The sequence below is a fragment of the Rutilus rutilus genome (assembly GCF_951802725.1).
Source record: "Rutilus rutilus genome assembly, chromosome: 11".
NCBI lineage: Eukaryota > Metazoa > Chordata > Actinopteri > Cypriniformes > Leuciscidae > Rutilus > Rutilus rutilus.
In genome coordinates this window covers 13,598,541-13,617,827 of record NC_140216.1, presented here as the reverse complement: position 1 = coordinate 13,617,827, position 19,287 = coordinate 13,598,541, and the positions used below count along the sequence as shown (strand labels likewise).

Sequence of the window (19,287 nt, the reverse complement as noted above, 5' to 3'; positions counted from 1 at the left end):
ACAATACTGTTTATTTATCTTTTAAATAAATTCAGCATTGTGACAATACTATGAAAATTGCATACTGTCAACATGGCTACTGTTGTCACTGGGAAAATTGTGAAGACTCAATGTTTCTTATGCGTTTTGTGTTTGTGTGTGTGTTGATTTTGGCATTAAGCAGTATTCAATATTAAACCATATCAATAGCCAACTTTCTTTTTTACGTTTACTTAACATTTATTTAAAAGTACAATGGCAAAAAAAAAAAAAAAAAAAATGAATATAGTAAAAGATGGGCATTTGAGTTTTGTGCTCCTGCAGTATTGAGTAAATGCTTCAAAATCAGGCACATAAAGACTTCATTTGGAAAGTTGTATTAGGCCTATAATTGCAATCCTAATTCACCGTTTATGGCTGGTAATTCATTAAAACTTTAATACTAAGACTTAACCTAATTTGCCATTTCCCCTCCTGAAAATAAACATACTTTTTCTAAACGTAATCCACACTCCAAATTCCTAGTTGCTTAGACCCAAACTAATATAATTTCATTCACTAAGTGAAGCAACAAAAAGAACAAAACAATAACAACCAAACAACAATGACCTATTTAATGTGGTTAATAAAAGCCTACTTTTGAACAACTTCACTGAGGAACAAAATGGAGGCTGTGATGGCTAATATACGCTGGATTTTTCACTATATTAAGTTGTGTTTGCAAAGGTAAGCGTTACAAATTATTTTGCGCTTTTGTTCATATAACTTGTGGGTGGGCTCTTTTGATTTTAATTTAGTTCATAACTACCTAGCAATGACCCAAAACACCCTAGCAACCACATAGCAAAGCCCTGGAAACCTTAGCAAAGACAGAAAACCAACACTCACATTTTTGTCATAAAAAGTACAAATGCAATTATATACAATAATTGTAATATAATAATGAAATGATAAAATTATAACTATAAATTTAAACAATAAAATTAATACACAAATTACATCAAATAAATATTTTAATACAAATGTTTATTTAGTTTGGAAAATGTCACTGTCACTATTTCTTGCTTTTAAAAATGTAATTTCATATAATAAAATATGCTGATATACTTTGACTGGTTGGTGTTGCCACGCCAGCTTCCTGGTCTATTTTAATGACGAGTAACAAATTACTTATATTAGGTTTTTAAATTTTGCTTTAGAAAAAAACTCTAAAATGGATTCAGGTTTGACTGTAAAATTTCTTCTAAAGTGTTTGTGTGGTAACAAAACCAGCACAAATTAATAAAACAATATGTTTAAGAGATAAATCTTGCACTCTAGCATGAGGAAAACAACAGTGGATCTTTATTTGATATTAAGAACTTTGTGTGTGTGTGTGTGTGTGTGTGTGTGTGTGTGTGTGTGTGTGTGTGTGTGTGTGTGTGTGTGAGAGATTCTGGAATGTCCTATTCTATGCTCTGATCCCAGTAACTATTGAAAATAATAGGGTCCCACAGTAGGGTTAATTTCATACAGTTTGCTGCTTGTACACTGATCCCATTTATTTTCCCATTTAAAATTAAAGATTGGTTTCCTGGGATTCCACAGTGTCCAGGTACCCAACAAAAATAAAGTTCTGTGTTTCTAGTTCCGACCACATGGAAAAGATTTATCTGAGCTGAATATAAATCTACATCTGTGTGAAGCAATGAGGTATGAACTTCAACTGTTGAACAAAGATCAGCATGTAAAACAAACAGAGAGAAGAATACTCCTGACACCAAGTCCACCAGGGGTCCAACCCTGAGGTACTGTACTCGTTTACTCCATGCAGAGTAAGGTTAATTGGGTGGATCTGAGCTATGTCAATAGCACACGACATCAACCGATACACACAGAGAGAACTGTGAAGATCAGTAAACAATTGCTGTCGAGATAACAGCACCACCAGCATTTACTAGTAAACCCGCAGAAGTACCATTAACTTCAGCTCTGAGGGTAACCATGACAGTGTTGTGCTTGTCTTCACAGACCAATTACCAGCCCTTGTCCCTTAAGACTGCAAATACTTGTTAAATATTTGTGCTGACAATTTCAAAGTGCTGCTGTGGGCGTCTGGGACCTTTGTGTAGTGGCACTAACAAAAAATTGATGGCAAAACAGGACGGGGAAGAAAGGAAAAAGAAACTACACTTATGTTTGACAGCAAAAGAGGAAATTGTCGAGGATAAAAGACCCCTAAAAGAGGCGACACTGGTTGGAAATAGATCAGGGACAATCTGGGCCTCTTTACACGTGGTCCTCGGTCACGTTGTTGACCCATAAGAAACAAAACACACAACAACTACTTAGATATTCATTTCTCCACACAAACTGATGTCATGATTCTTCATATGTTACCCAAACTGGCCCCTCAGAAGCTTCTTGGACTTGAATTACTATTAGGGCTGTAATCTCCCAGTCGATTAGTCGATTATTTGGTCGATACGTTCTGGCTCGACCAAAATTCTGATTGGTCGATTTTTTGCCGCGTTCATTTTATCAGTTTTGCTGCGTTCATTTCATCAGTTTTGCCATTTCATCAGGTGGAAAGCACTAATTGCTAATGGGGGTGTTTTCAGAGCACCCCTGTTTCACAGGTAACAGTCTGTCTTCAGAACACCCCCCTTGTTTTCACTTTTTTTGGATTAGTCCAACCCACTGGAGATGAGCGACAGATTGAAGAAAGTAGGCTACTAGAAGGTTTGCTGAATATTATTTATTTAATTGTGAGAGCGTTTAATTCATAGTCAGTCAGTACTCTTCTACCATGTCAACAAAGACATCGGCAGTGTGGCAGCATTTTTTTTAAAGTTAATAGTCTATTCGTGTCTCAGCCGCGAAGCTGAGCTCCACAGAGCGGATGCACAGAGCGGCTGAAATGATCGTGTCTGTCAGTTATTATAATACATATGACAAAAACAATAGTCTAAATTATGTTGCATATTCCTCAAAAGTTCTTGTGATATCACTAGTTGACAACATAGTACTATTTTCGGAAATCATAGGCTATGATATTGCGCAGGTGCACGTGATGCAACGCTGTCAGAGCCGACAGACTCGTGTCAGACTATTTTCAGTGCAAAATAATTAGGTCAAAAACGATTTAATATACTGCAAATAGCCTACTAGTTTTTTATGTTTATTTATAATTCATTTAGGCGGACAACAAGGCTACCAAGTACTGCGCACAGTGCGCAGCTAATTAATTTAACATTTTTTTTTTCTAACGTAATTTTTAGTCGAAAATTTCAGGACTTCAGTCGACCAAGATTTTCTTTGGTTGATTACAGCCCTAATTACTATAGTGAGTCGGGAATGCGCACGGGCTAATTTTGAGATACAGGCAAAACATGTGAAAAATGTCAATTTTGTTCGATTTTGAGGTTTTCACAACTATTTGTTGATTAAGCCCTCGTTTAACAATCCCAATGCTCCAAATAGTGATTAAGCATCTAAAAACATCTTTATTTGTGCGTTTTCTGAGGTGAACCTTTCCTTTGTCCATGAAAAATGATTTTTTTTTTTTCTCTGCTCGCTTCTCGCGCTGGTATCATTGTAAAGCGCAGTATTTACAGCACATAGTGTATGGACAGTGCCAAAAAAATGGGCTCTTCTGAATGTCTTGCTGTAGACATGGGGACACCCATTGAAAAAGCGATATGGTGAATGACGTCAACTCAGGTGTTTCTTTATTCTATTGTAGTTATTTATGCTACTGCTTCTAATGTGTTTATTCATTCTTGTTTTATTACTGACTACTGCAAAAAATGACCTCATAAAAACACAAATACATTGAGTAAACAAGTGTTTTGGTGAGATAATTGTAAAAATATGTATAAAACCGATATTTGATATTGAGTATCGTGTACTTTTGGTAATCAGCACCGACTACTATAGATTTTGGTATCGTGACATCCCTAGTATAGTACGATATGGGTAACTTATAAAAGAGGATAAGCTGGTCATCGGATATAGTCAACAAATCACAATGAACCATCAAGACCTCCAGTGTAAATGCAGCCAAAGAGCCAAAGCCTAAGGTCTGACTCTGAATCTATAGACATGCAAGCCAGGCTAATAGTATCTCACAAACAACTGTAAGTGATGATCAGAGTGACTGGCCCATGTGCTGCATGTCACCTGCATGTTATAAATAGGCCCGGCAGCTGTTTTCTGATGCATTTAGCCCTGACTGGACTGGGCCATTGGATATGAGATAACAGCAGTAGGCGGTTTGTTTCCAACTCAGTCTAGCTTAGTGAACTTTGTTTGAGAGACCAACCTCTATCCTGAGCGATGGAAAATCTGTAATTAATTATGGATTCATTGGGCTGTTGAACTGGAAAAAACGGCATCATAAAGTTGTTGTGGTGGAAAGTACAAGATGAAGTTATCCAGGAAACATGAGATGAGATCAGAACAGAAACGCACAAGCTGACTTATTGAAATGTCCATCAGCTATTGCTGTGCTACTGAAATTGGTATCAAGAATTGAGAAATTTTCCTGGAATTGGCATTAACTACTGAAATGGTGTTGTGACAGATCCTGTGATTTTCAGTGATGTGAAAACGGGGACAGAATCACAGAATCCAGTCATAAAATTTATATCATATAGAGTTTATATCACTGAATGTCACAGAATTTGGACAAGAAATTGATGAATAATTCAAAAGTAGTGCTGTATACGTCACAATATCGACTAGTATCTGTGAATATTAAGCGCAAAAACACTGCTGCTTAAAACTATAATCAGAATCTAAAAAGGTCTTCATTACAACCTGCCAAAATAAAAGTTCGGTTTTACTTTTAAAATAATGACAGAAATATATTGCTATTGTACAGTAAAATGTAATAATAATAATAATAATAATAATACATTTAACACTGTTTAAAGCTGCAGTCCGTAACTTTTTTGGGCTAAAAAAATAAATTTGAGCAAGTAACCAGCCAGTTTTCAAAACTATTTGCTTGCTTTAGCTCGATTCAAAACTGTAAGCTTGTAATAATCAGGGTTCGTACACCTTTTCAAATTCAAGCACTTTTCAAGCACTTTCAAGGTCCATTTTTAAAAATTTTCCAGCACCTTACACCACCGTAAATTATATACCAATACATAATCAAAATTATTATTTCGTGTTTTTAACACATTAAAAGAGATAATGATAAACAGCCAAAATTGTGTTTCGTAATAGCAGAAGGATCAGATATTTAAGCAAATCACAAGTTTTATTTTTCAAAATGTATCACTGTCTAAGTAGATAATGCCTATGATGAATAATACTTTTTATTATATTAATGTCCAAATATTGCTTCCCAGATAATGTGGTTTTCAGGCTGTAAAACTGAAGTAATTTCAAGGGCTGAAAATATGAAGACAGAAATATTTTACAGGCCTTGGTTTTGGGACACATTCTTGATATAGACAAGGTTTGAACAAAATCTGTGCAACAACAACAACAACCTGTAAGCACTTTTCAAACCTTGAAAACACAACATCAAAATTCAAGCATTTTCAAGGATTTCAAGCACCCGTACGAACCCTGAATAATGTTTTTAATTCCAGTGGTACTGGTGGATTTTCACGGGAAATTCGAGCATGTCTTTGCATCATCACATCACATCTGTACACATAAAGAAGGTGTCTCGGCTAGTAGGCCATGTTGTGTGTGAGGATGTTGGAGGTGAAGATTTATATAGCCTTTTCTCACAGCACTTGATATAATTAAACATCAATTTGATGGCGGATCCAGAAAGGTTCAAACGACAATCACCAATGACAACTGGAGATTCACCCGTTGTAAAATGCAAAAGACTTCGGACTTCGGAGAGGCTACAGAAAAAAAGAGATTGCAACCGGGCCCATGCAAAAACAAGGATAAATATCAGAAGGGCATTAAATGTAGTCACGCAATGCTGATGTTGTTAACATTAACAATTTGAGAACAAAGTATTGAGAACAAACACGGTTTGACGTGACATGATAAGCGATCGTTAGATTTAATCAGCGCAATTTACTGCAATGCTTTTTTCCCCCTTAGTTGGTCAGAACAAACGTGGATGTTACTTACTTGTTCAGACGACATTTTCCAGTGAAAATCCCAAAAGTAGAATCTGTGATTGCGAATGCCAGTATCCACACCGCAGTGATTGACAGCCGCACATTCTCCTCAAAACATTGGATTCATCCACGCTTTGCCGTGCCGAGGCACAAACCACGTAAAGTTGATAATTCCGCGAATAACTGCAATTTCAGATTTCGAACAGAGAGGAAAAACTACGGACTGCAGCTTTAAGGAATATCACAAAAATAACTTCAAAACCCCCATCCGTGGTGATAAACAAATGAGATTTGGAGAAGACATTGTGTACTTGTGTTGCAGCAGGTGATGGGCCCTTAGGGGCAAAACTGCGCCTCTATGTCTATGTACACACAACTATGTGCTTCCCATAGGGATAGTGCAGTTGATCTCCAATAATCTCAGAAGCATGGATCACCATGGCAGGAATTTGTACAGCTACGTGCAAGTCATGTTACACGAGTCAATTTCACAATTATCAATACTTTAGAAAAAACCAATGCTATACTTAAAGTAAGAAAAAGGTCCTTAAAATAATTAGGCTACATAAGACAAGTAAACAGCCAGCCATACAATTAGAACAAAGAAACTAATTACACACAAAACGGACAAATAAATACAACAGAACGAAAATACAAATTAAATAAAGTGTTTTAAGTGTTTCAGGAAGATGTTCTGGTATTCAGATTAATAATAGCCTACAACAGAAAGTTCAAAATCGCATACTACCTGCTTAGATACTTCATTTGAGGAGGAACGAACTTCGTGAGCACTAAAATAAGTATGTTCTATATAGTATGAATGCTAGTATAGCATGCAGACAACATCATCATGTCATTGCCATATGACTTACAAGTCAGTTGTGTTGCTTCACATAGTATTCTTCACGTACGGCTACTATATAGTAGAGAGGAAGGCATATTTAAACAAGGATTTCGAATTTTAACTACTGTATTTTTTTTTTTTTTTTTTTTTTTTTTTTACATGCTTTTAACATTTTAACTGTGGCAATAGATAAACATTTTACAAATAATGGTGTAGCTTAATTTGTATTGAACCCAGAATATTTCTGTAATGTAGTGACTAGTAAAAATCGATTAAAAAAAAAGAAAAAAAGATTACAAATAATTAGGTTTATTAATATTAATCATTTTTACATCATTCACTAGCGATCCCAGAGACAGGAAAGAAGCACAAAGCACTTCACATTTTAAAGATTTTAAAGGAATCTCAAGTTGTATTAACCCGAAACAGTCCTTTCATTTATGGGAACACTTACCATAAATCCTGATGTACTTGTTACATCATAAGAAGGATGGCGTCTACGCTAATATTAGTCTCTCTGTTTATCCCGAGGTTTACCGCAGTCCGCCGGATCCAGGCCGTATCCAGATCTGATGAAGGACCTGTGCCTGGACATGACGACAACGCAGTCCTGAAGTGTCAACTAGTCTCTCCCCTGTGAATGCCTCCTTCCCTTCCCTTTACCTCTGTACAGATAAAGCATTGTCGGGATAATTCCGGTTCACGTGGCTACGCGGAAGCGATAAATAACTCTTTATTAAACATTTTTAAGGCCAGACAAGTAGTTTGTTGAGGGTTGGTTTGTAAAGAACTACACGCCTGCGCACATATCTACATTTACATTTACGCATTTGGTAGACGCTTTTATCCAAAGCGACTTACATTGTATTTCAAGGTACACATTTACATTCGTATCAGTTCTTGCTTTCCCTGGGAATCGAACCCATGACCATGGCGTTGCAAGCGCCAACGCTCTCCTGTTTGAGCTACAGGAAAGTTTATATCTATTCAATACGTGATGCGGATGTGCACGCCGTCTGCGTTTTCGCGGGTTTGTGTTTTTGAGGTTTGCGCAGAGATAACCTTTTTTTCAAAATGTTTCAAGGCTTGCACCTTGGAATCTTTTTCAGGGTTTGCGTTCTCCAGCCACCAGGTGCTGTTTTGTGCGGATGAGCGGGCCGGAGCGCGTTGAGTAGGGGTGGGAATCTCTAGGCACATCACGATTCAATTCGATTACGATTCACAGGGCTGCAAAGCGATGCTAAAACGATTATCGATACATCTTTTTTTTGTGTGACTACTTGGTACTTTTAAAGCAAAGTATTTATGATGACCCATAAAGAATTTACTTCCAATACTTCCTATATTAATTTTATTAATAAAGCAAATGGAAGTGATTTGGCAAGTTAACTGTAAGGTTACATTTGCCAGCATATGTCCCAACATTGCAAAGAACCAACAGGAAAATAAATGTGTCTAGCGGCGTACTTGTAGTAAATGAATACAAACTTCAGCATGTTTTGAATCTCTAGCATTTAATAATAGACTTCTAACCAACATCCTCCTGTTATGAGCAATGAGCAATATAATCCTTCAGACAAAAAAACAAAAAAACACTTTGCTGTAGCAAAATCACAAACAGCTTTCGTTCAAAAATATAGAATTATGTACCAGCAGCTCTCATACAAAAATAATACTTGTGGACTTACGCATATTCTGAATAATTAGTACATACAAAGCCGCTCTTATAAACAACTAAATAATAAAGAGTTGTGACTTGAAATTTTTGCTGTATACAACAATCAAAAACAGCTTATACAAAAAAGTGAATGAACATCTGCAGAGAGCAGAGTCAAAATGTAACTTTTTGTGACTGGCATTGCACTGATACACACTGTGACTGTGGAGGGCAGTACAGTAAACCTACGTATAACAGATCGGTTTACAGCATATTGATGTGAAAACTAAACAAAATACAGAAAGCAGCTCTCATACAAAAAATACAAAATAGGTCACAATTGAAATTGCCAATTTTCCATACGTCAGCTTTTAACGAAGAGGGTGCCGTTCAAATTTTGCGCTTGGCCATCATACGTCTCTTTTTCCCCCACCCCTAGCGTTGAGTGCTTTCCGTTAGAACGGTGTCGTGTTAGCGGCCCCCAAGTTAATAACTAATGATCTCTGCAACCGAAGTGAATCAATCAATCAAAACTAACTTTAGCTGGACAATAACTTTATTCTAGTTGCTGTAAAGCCAAAACAATCTCTGTTACTTCCTATTATCACTGCAGAGCTGCTTTGAAACAATCTTAATTGTTAATAGTCTATAAATGAAGGTGACTTGACTTGACTATTCTTAACAACAATATATTTGAAGTATCGTAAAATAAAGAGATAAGAAAGTATCATGAATTGACTTCTTTTTATTTATTGGCAAGCAACATGTGCAACATATTCCATTCCCTCTCTTAGAGGTGATTAGGGACAACTTAGAGCTTAACAAATACAGCATTCCTGTGAAAAAAAAAGTCAAATGTAAAACAACATTGCTCTTTAGTTGATCTAGTAGGATTGATCTATATTTATTTATACTGTGAAGACTATGCAATGAGTTAATTGTATTATCTTTGTCTCTTCTTGTTTGATTAACATTACTTACACAGACAAGCAAGAATATTAGGCTGATGTCACTTTAAGACCTAATCATTAGACAAAATATATAAACATTTCTACCAAATTTGAATCAACCAAATTGGAATAAACATAATTTCACTTCAAAAACTTCACAATCCTCTGGGATTTTCTTTCACAAGAAGGTGGACAATTTGGCCTTCCTGTAAACCCCTATGAGACCACCAGTGGTCTGGTCTGGAGGTTTGTCTGAATGCAGGAATCCAAATTCTCACAGAACTCTGAAAGGTCAGGACTGCCAAAATTTGCCAGAGCAGGGAAGATCACAACACAGGAAATCCCTCATCCTGTCTCGCAAGTATCAATGAAACAAACACACACACACACTTTAGTGTGCAATGAACACTATTCAGCAAGAGGATGCCCCAGCACGCTAATGTGCCGTGAGACACTGTCAAATGACAAAAAATAAATAAATAAATGCTACAAATAAGGCTATATCGTCGTTATCAGGCGGAAACCTCATATCTTTTACAATTAACTTAGGCAATAACCTGTAAGTTGATGAAAACGTACTGCTGAGATTGTTCCAGTGATGAGGCTGTTCCAGTGATGGACAAAACCCACATCTCTGTCAATTACTGGTCAAAAACCTCAGAACTCCATTTAAGCTTGATTTTTATTAAATGGTCATTTAATTTTAATGACATGCATGACCATATAGAAACTCACAATACCAACTTTGATGACAGTGTTTAAAAAACACAAGATTTCTGCCCGTTTGCCGTGGGATTTTTTACTTATCAAAACTGTGCTGTGGCAAAAAGGTTGGGAAACACTCACAGTCAAAGTGGGTATTTTGGATGCTGTTTTTTTTCTTCATGGGACATTCCCTGTGTCTGCAGCTGTGTGTTTTCAAACAACACACAACCTTATGCTGATGTCAGAGGGTTTCCTGTCTGAGAACTGCAGCTGGACCGTCAGTATTGTAAAAAAAAAAAAAAGACGACGACAAAGACGGGAGGCAAACACTTGTGTCTACCAACATGACACAAAGACTCAAAACGCTAAATAAAATGAACTGGAAACAATTTTGGCACTGCCCTACACATTTTCACACTAAATATCCTGTTTGACTTGGATACGTCACATTACAGATGTAAAATGGGCTGTGAATGCCATTTCATGTTGACTTTAAAACTGTAACTTTTGGAGCTAGCAGTTAATAAACAGAACTGCACGCGTCTTGCGGAAGAACATTGTAGCCAGAGCTACTTCTCTCTGTTTATGTCTATGACGAGTCACGCAGGTACTGGGTTACTCCGCAGGGGTATGACCCGTAACAGTCTAAGATAGTCTGAATATAAACACTAATTATAGGTGTGCACCGTAGTGATTGAAGATAAGACAATATGGAATATGGATTCATGAGGCACTCGCTTATTATATACATTTTGAACACAAAAAAAAGTTACGGACTGCAGCTTTAAAGACAAAATAAAATTGAAATTGATCTCATTTACTTTAGTACTAAACATTTCATCCACAGATTAAAGAAACACCAAGCCTACCATGCAGTGTAATCCCAATGGAAAATGACTTACGAAAAAGAATAATATTTTTTACTAATCTACACTTTCTGGACCCTTAAATGCAATGCATGCGGCATGTGAGCTAGACTCTTCCATCATCCTCCATGAAGCAGAGGGGAAAAGAGTCTGGGAAGTCTGTTCAGTTGGCCAAAGCACAAATCCTAAATCTCCTTGAAGGAGACTGCTGCATCGCATCACACAAATCATATGGTACAGGTCTTACAATTTAGTACCCGAATTTGACATTAACATTCAATTGTGTTTTCACCCCAAATTTATTTCAGTAGATATAAATGTTAGATCACAAATGGTGTGGTTTCAAACACAACTAAAGTCCAAATATGTTTCCCAAACACACTGCACATAAAACTGGGATAGGATAAAATATTTTGCCATTCAAAATGTTCACTTCAACTTTAAACACGGGCCTCACATTTTACATTATTGTATGGGATTAAATGCCGCCCAACGCCTATTTTAAACCTTTAATCTCGTAGCATGATGTGAATAGTTTCCTGACTGAACACCAGAAGTTTTGCCACTTTTAACAGCCTGACATGGGGGGGAATGAGTTTTCCCTCTTTTCCCACCCCATCTTCTCATGATTAAATCCCAGTCTTGCGTCACAGCAGGCTCGGGCAGCCACCCATGGCCCTCCACTGGATTAATTAAAAGCATTTCTATTATAACCACTTCATGGGATGAGAACAATAAGCCACTGTAAAAGAGCAATACAACATTGAGAGGTAGATCTGTGCAGAGTGATTGCTTTCACCGGTGTTTCAAGTTAATGGATGCAAGACAATAAAAAAAAAACACTGGTTACGTTCACCGTTGCATAACTTCCTGTTGAGATCACAGGCTTTTTAAATAATTAGCGAATATATATCACCAATTAAAGGTGATTTCAGTTGGCATTTTGTATTCTATATTAATTGCATGTTACACTGTTGGTTAGTTTTAACGTGTCACCACTGTTCAACTTTTATGATTATGAATTTATTTTTGCTTTTTATTTGTTGTGATTCAGCACTCAGGGCTCCAGACTGCAACCAAATGGTTGCATTTTGCGAACCTTTTTCCTGCCGGCACAACTAGATTTTGTTAGACCACGTCACCTAACTGATATGAGCAGCCATTTCTGTTGCAAATGAGAAACATCATAAGGTTAAATGGTGATATACAATATATATCACGGTACTTTCTACGTTTTTCTATTTGGATAAAGAAAATCTGTAGGCCTATTTATTTTAAAAAATTATAATTCACATCCTGCCCAATGATATCCTACAAACAATGTTGATATTGACGGATATGGAAACAAATAATTAATATAATGTAGGCTATGCAAAATATTACGTGCAAAAAGGTGGTTAAAATCACATTACATTCTAACATTGTAACATTACAATCTAAAAACAAAAATAATGCTTTTGTTTTTAAATTGACTAAAGGCTAAACTAAAAATTTAAATAAAAAACAAAAGCACAAACTAATTATATTAGCCTGCATTTGATTACCCCATTATAAATGGTCACTTTCATAAAATACTTGTACGTTTATAATTCCACATATGGCACATTTATTGTCTCCAACAACAAATATTTTAGCAATATGTATATTTTAGTTAGCCTGGGTTTCCCCATACTGCCTTGCTCGCAGCGCGATTCTATTCACGCTGCTAGGCAGTCTGGACACCATGGGACAATTTTTCCCCTGAAAAAGGGAACCAATCACAGAACGGGGAGGGAGCAGCAAGATGATGACGACACCGAAGCAGTTTGTTTATATCAAACTCGACGTTACCTTCTACCCTCATGTTTATCTTTCACAAACGGTAATATTCGCTAAACGCCATCGTGTGCAAATAAATCTTTGACCCATCGTCTTTTTCCTCGTCGAATTTCTCTCACTCTACATACGTCATCTGGTATAATTGAAGCGATTGGCTATGAGCTACATACAGGCGCATTTGATAGACATTCATAGCGCCCAATAAACGGCTCTGGGCATTCGTAAACCACGCCTCAAATACGAGAAAATGCGCACGTAGTTCCCAGACCAAGTCTCAATGAGACTTGGTCTGACGTTAGCCAGGCTATATTTTAGTCAGAATTATTGCGCTACTATTCTATTGTGCTCCGTCTTTTTGGCACTTGCAGAAGGCTCGTCCTCTCCTGACAGTGAAATGGACATATTTGTTTGACTCTCTAACATTTACAGATGGAGAATATACCTGTGAAATGTAAGTTAAGCACTGAGGAAAGCACCACATCTCAAACGCATTCAACAGCGCAAGTATTTATCTGTCAGTCAGCAACAATAGCCTATCTGACTGGGCAAGCTGCTTTAAACTTGTTAACTATCTTACCAGTTATTTTGAAGCCCTTAATATAAGCTTGTGTCATGTATAGTGTCATGTATAGGACAAATTGTACTACAGTATGTACTTTCACTGCGTCCTCGGCTATTTTTCAGATGTGCTCGTACCAAACTACTGTATTGATATAAACGGTATTGCCTCATTCCATATCGTTTCAAAAAAATATATTGATATATTGTACAACTCGATATACCGCCCAGCCCTACCTGTAACTATGGTATTGTGGCAGAAATAGTTGAATATTGCAACCACTTTTTTAAAGTACTTCACACTTTTCCAGCACTTCAAAGCTCTAAATATTACCTATCCAATTTTTTTAATGTTGTTTTTACTCTAATTTAAGGCTCTGATGTTTGCCTACAAGACAACCACTGCACCACTATACCTAAACTCACGACTTATGTGCCATCCAGAAGCTTGCGTTCTGCAAGTGAACGGCGCCTTGTGGTGCCATCCAAAAGAGGCACAAAATTACTCTCATGGACCTTTTCCTCATCTGTTCCCTGCTGGTGAAATTATCTGCCTTACTCAATCTGAGCATCTATGGTTAAAGGGATACTCCACTTTTTTTGGAAATAGGCTCATTTTACAACTCCCCAGTTAAACAGTTGAGTTTTACCGTTTTCGAATCCATTCAGCCGATCTCCGGGTCTGGGGGTCCCACTTTTAGCATAGCTTAGCATAATGAATTGAACCGGACAAGACCATTAGCATCTCTCTCAAAAAAATGAACAAAGAGTTTCGATATTTTTCCTATTTAAAACTTGACTCTTCCGTAGTTACATCATGTACTAAGACCGACGGAAAATGAAAAGTTGCGATTTTCTAGGCTGATATGGCTAGGAACTATACTCTCATTCCTGCGTAATAATCAAGAAACTTTGCTGCCATACCATGAGTCCAGCAGGCGTAATGATATGACGCAGCGCCTGCCGCCTGATAATAGGCTACTGAGCTGGGGACTATTATCAGGTGCTGCGTCATATCATTACGCCTGCTTCACCCATGGTACTGCAGCAAAGTTTCTTGATTATTACGCAGGAATGAGAGTGGAGAAAAAAGTGGAGTATCCCTTTAAAGCATACATGGGCAATATACGGCCCGGGGGCCGGATCCGGCCCGCATATTGCTTCAATCCGGCCCCCGCGATGCGGTCGATGCACTCGCAATTTGGACATTCATTATTTATATGAAAACCCCAAATCGCATGAAAATCACACACAAAACACATAATCATACAAATACTTAAATCGTGCATTTATTAGCTTCTTGTTTCAGTGAAGAAATGTCACTTTAGCTTAGTTATCACGCATGAGAATGAGGAAGTGTATACAGGACGCGTCATGAACCACGTGACGTGAGATGATTGACAGGTCAAATCTGACGCAAATCAGGAAAAGACACATCTAGCTCCGTTCGCTGTTTGAGCTCTTCAGATCGCATAATTCAGTGGAAAATGAAAAGAAATGTTTTTCTGTATGACGAAATATTTTACTAACATGTGATAACTAATCATTATTTCTCCAAATATGCGCACCATTGGACTAATAGGCCTGGCGGATGCTGTATTTTTTATGTATTTGAACACAAATAAACCGGAGAAGACGAGAATAAATGTTGTGTGAGTAATGATTTCTATTCAAAATAACGATCGTTACAGATTAATTATTTTGCACTCCTGGCATAAATTAAGAAGTGAATGTCACTCCAAACCAGTTTAATCATAAACAGTGGTCAAATATCGAAGCTGGAGTCTTAAACCTTTCTGAAGTTTCTAAAATGATGCTCAGATTGTCCAGAAGTAATAGTGTGATGTTTTGACGAGTAATGAATTTTGAACAACAATAATCTGTGATCTTTGACGCGTAAGGGGTTAAAAACAATCCAACAGATGTCGCTGTGTGAAATTACAATTTGCGCCTTTACTTCTCTTCTTCACTCCTCAAAGTAACAAATTCTAAACGGCCGGCGGCATAAAAAAATTGTCAAAATGAGTGCAGTAAAAAAGAGAAAAGTTGACTCTGAATGTCGAGCATTCAATAAAGAATGGACGTCAAAATATTTCGTCACGAACGTCGGCTCAAAGGTGATTTGTCTGATATGTCAGGAGAGCATCGCTGTCTTTAAAGAATATAATATTAGCAGGCACTTCAATGCTAAACATGCTAATTATGCCGTGAATTTCTCCGCAAAGGAGAGGGAAGAAAAAGCCACGAGATTGTCCTCCAACTTAACTGCCAGGCAGAATATTTTTACCAAGCAGTCTAATGCACAGGAGTCAGCAACAAAAGTGAGCTATATGGTGTCACACAAAATCGCCAAACACAGCAAACCATTTTCAGATGGTGAGTTTGTAAAAGACTGTATGGTAGAGGCAGCTAGCGTGCTGTGCCCTGACAGCAAAAGTCAGTTCGAAAATGTGAGCCTGTCTCGCCGTACAGTTACTCGTCGCATCGAGGTAATTGATGATGAGCTGACATCTGCATTGCTAAAAAGGGCCACCGATTTCACATACTTTTCAATAGCGCTGGATGAGAGCACTGATATTAAAGACACTGCCCAGCTGCTTATATTCATCAGAGGTATTACTGACACATTTGAAATAGTGGAGGAGTTTCTTGCGATGGAATCAATGAAGGGGACGACAAGGGGTTCAGACCTCTATGATGCGGTGTCAGGATGCATGCAGAGAATGAACCTACCGTGGGCGAAGTTACTGAACGTGACCACTGATGGCTGTCCAAACCTCACCGGGAAGAACACTGGGCTATTGCGTAGGATACAGGACAGGGTGAGAGAGGATGACCCTAACTCAACTCTGATTTTCTTGCACTGCATCATTCATCAGGAGGCCTTGTCTAAGTCGGTGTTAAAGCTTGATCACGTCACCAAAACTGTGGTGAAACTTGTCAATTTCATCAGGGCCCGGGCGCTTAACCACCGCCAGTTTATCCAGTTGTTGGAGGAGAGTGAGACAGAACACACTGATGTCCCATACCACTCAAACGTCCGCTGGCTGAGCCTGGGCACAGTGCTACGCCGTGTGTGGGACCTGAGAGATCAGATAGGGGTGTTTCTGGAGAATGTCGGGAAGGCTGGTGACTTTCCAGAACTTGAAGATTCTGATTGGATGCTTGACTTTGCATTTGCTGTGGATTTAATGGGCCATTTGAATGACCTCAATCGGAAGCTGCAGGGGAAGGATGTGTTCGTGCACGAACTGTATTCCTACGTACAAGCATTCAGAGCAAAGCTGACCCTGTTTTCCCGACAAATGACAAACAAGAGCTTTACACATTTTCCAACTCTCGCCACAATGAAGCATGTGCCATCCCGACTCACTGTCAAATACACCACTACACTCGAGGATCTGCACACTGAATTTAACAGGCGTTTCTCTGATTTCGGAAAAATTGAAAAAGAGATGGAGCTGGTGTCCGCCCCCTTTTCCTTTGACAGCGACCAAGCGCCTCCGGAAGCTCAGCTTGAGTTGATTGACATGCAGTGCGATCCCACTCTCAAGGAGAAATTCACCTCGTCGTCATTGGACAGGTTTTACGGTGCATTGAACGAGGGCAAGTTTCCTAACATGCGGAGGCATGCGCAAAGGATGCTCGTTTTATTTGGGTCCACGTATGTATGCGAGCAGACTTTCTCTGTAATGAACTTTAACAAGTCACGCTACAGATCACGACTAACCGACACACACCTGTCGTCCGTGTTGCGCATCTCAACGTCGAACACGACCCCAGATTTCGGTGACTTAGTAAAGAAAGGCGACCGTCTCAATTGTTCACATTGAGTTACAGAACACCGACAAAAAGCTCTTCATCTCAGTTGCATAGGCCGAAATACATTTTTCTAAAGTAGGCCTAGCCAAAGTTCCATTAAGTTACTTTTTTACAACATTGTTCAGTTTCATGTTGCCATTTCTTATGCATGTCCCGTAGATAGTGATGATACAGCTAAATCAAATTTAAATTTTGTGAGATGCATAGGCCTATATAGGCCCTTTATCTTCAAGCAAACATAAGTGTGATGAAGTTGATCTGCACTTAAATTGTGTTCTATTTTATAAAAGATTTTAACAAAATATGTTAAAGAAATTACAAAAAAAATTAATAATCACAACTGAAAACTGAAAATGTTTTTCATTCAGTGATGAAGGTCTCCCTCTGATATATAGCCTCAATTAAATTTGATAATTCCAAGCCAGATTGCCTGAAGTCTGTATGTTAATGTAACTTGCACACATACATTTGCAGTTTTGTTAATAGTTTTCTATCTTGAAAAGCTACAGCTGGTATGAATGACAGTTGAACAATATGCAGGGTAGTGTAGGAAATGAATCCTTGAAAGTAAATCCAGTTATTGTAACCTTAGAGTAGCCTAGGTCAGACAGGCCTAGCAAAAATAAGTATCAGGCCTTGAAATAGGCTGTCAAAGTAACTGTAGAGTAGCCTTATACATATTTTGCATTGCATTAATCTGTACCATTTAATCATGTAACTATGTTTAATTGCAATTGTCCAAAGTGTGGCCCTCCGTTTACTTTGCCAAAGTAACTGTGGCCCTCAGACTAAAACTGTTGCCCACCCCTGCTTTAAAGTGTTGTGAACACTTGACCCATTCATATTAGCACTTACTTGTTCAATTCTATTCTGTTTCTCTATTTATTTTTTACTTGCTACTGTATGTGCACTTTGCTAGACTAACTGGGACTTGACTTGACTTACTACATACTGTTGCCCTCTTGTTGATTTGATTGCTTCTATTGTTCTCATTTGTAAGTCGCTTTGGACAAAAGCTTCTGCTAAATGATTAAATGTAAATGATAAACTATTAATTAACTCCATCTCATCATCCTAACAAGCCTGAACCAGAAGAGCCTCTCGAGACATCTGTACAATGACGCATTTGGTGCGAGTCAGAGAGGCTGTCATGAGAACTGTCATCTTGGATCCTGAATCAAATGTATGGAACAATGCCTCCTGGAAGACTACAGTTTGATATCTGATGTATGTTGGCTAAATATTACATTTAGTACACCTCAATCCACAACCAATGAACTGAGCTTAATTAAAAGCAGATAAAAGATGAATTCCACCAGTGTTTCCGGAGTCTCTGTTAAGGAAAGCCACTGCGCTTGACTCTGCAACACCAAGGCAATAAATTATATCAGATTGAATCGGTCAGACAAACTCACTTCCTGACTGAATCATCTCAGATTAGACACTCACTTACTGAACCACAGTTCATTAGGTCTGACTCAAAATGCTGCTATTAGTTAGCAACTGGGTAGAACAATATTGAAAAGAAATATGATCTGTGATGACATGTTTATTAATGCGATACGATAATGCTTTCAGTGTGTAAAATCTATTTAAATGATATTTAAAAAATAAAAATATCCAACAAACAATTTTCACAAGAAAGCATCACTGCAAGGATGCACTGAAATGAAAATTCTGTGCCGAAACCGAAACCGAAACTGATAATTCTGGATGCACTTGGCCGAAAACCGAAACCGCAATGAAAGTTTATAGTTAGCCTTTCTTGTTCTGTCCTATCTATCATATCATGTTGCAGCTTCATTAAAAAGCTGCGCTTAAAATTTAAAAAGAAATGTTTTTTAATTTGATAGTATACATACACTGTAAAAAATGATCGTAATTTTAACGGTAAAAGACTGTAAAAATGCTACAGTGAAAAACTGTTAATTGGTTAACAGAAAGTTTCCGTACTATATACGGTAAATAACTGTGATAGATCTAACGGTACATTTAATGTAATTTTGCT

General features: G+C 37.8%; 2 protein-coding genes across 2 annotated transcripts in view; one reads left to right on the top strand and one right to left on the bottom strand.

Annotated features, from left to right (window-relative positions):
* ptp4a3a (protein tyrosine phosphatase 4A3a) overlaps nt 1–19,287 on the bottom strand; it is a 41,761-nt gene that overhangs the window by 11,490 nt on the left and 10,984 nt on the right. The gene's annotated exons all lie outside the window — the stretch shown is intronic.
* LOC311299362 (general transcription factor II-I repeat domain-containing protein 2A-like) lies at nt 15,788–17,290 on the top strand (the record flags this gene model as incomplete). The annotated part of the gene is made up of 1 exon (XM_084422878.1): nt 15,788–17,290. One exon carries the CDS (start codon nt 15,788–15,790, stop codon nt 17,288–17,290), a length of 1,503 nt encoding a protein of 500 aa, XP_084279004.1.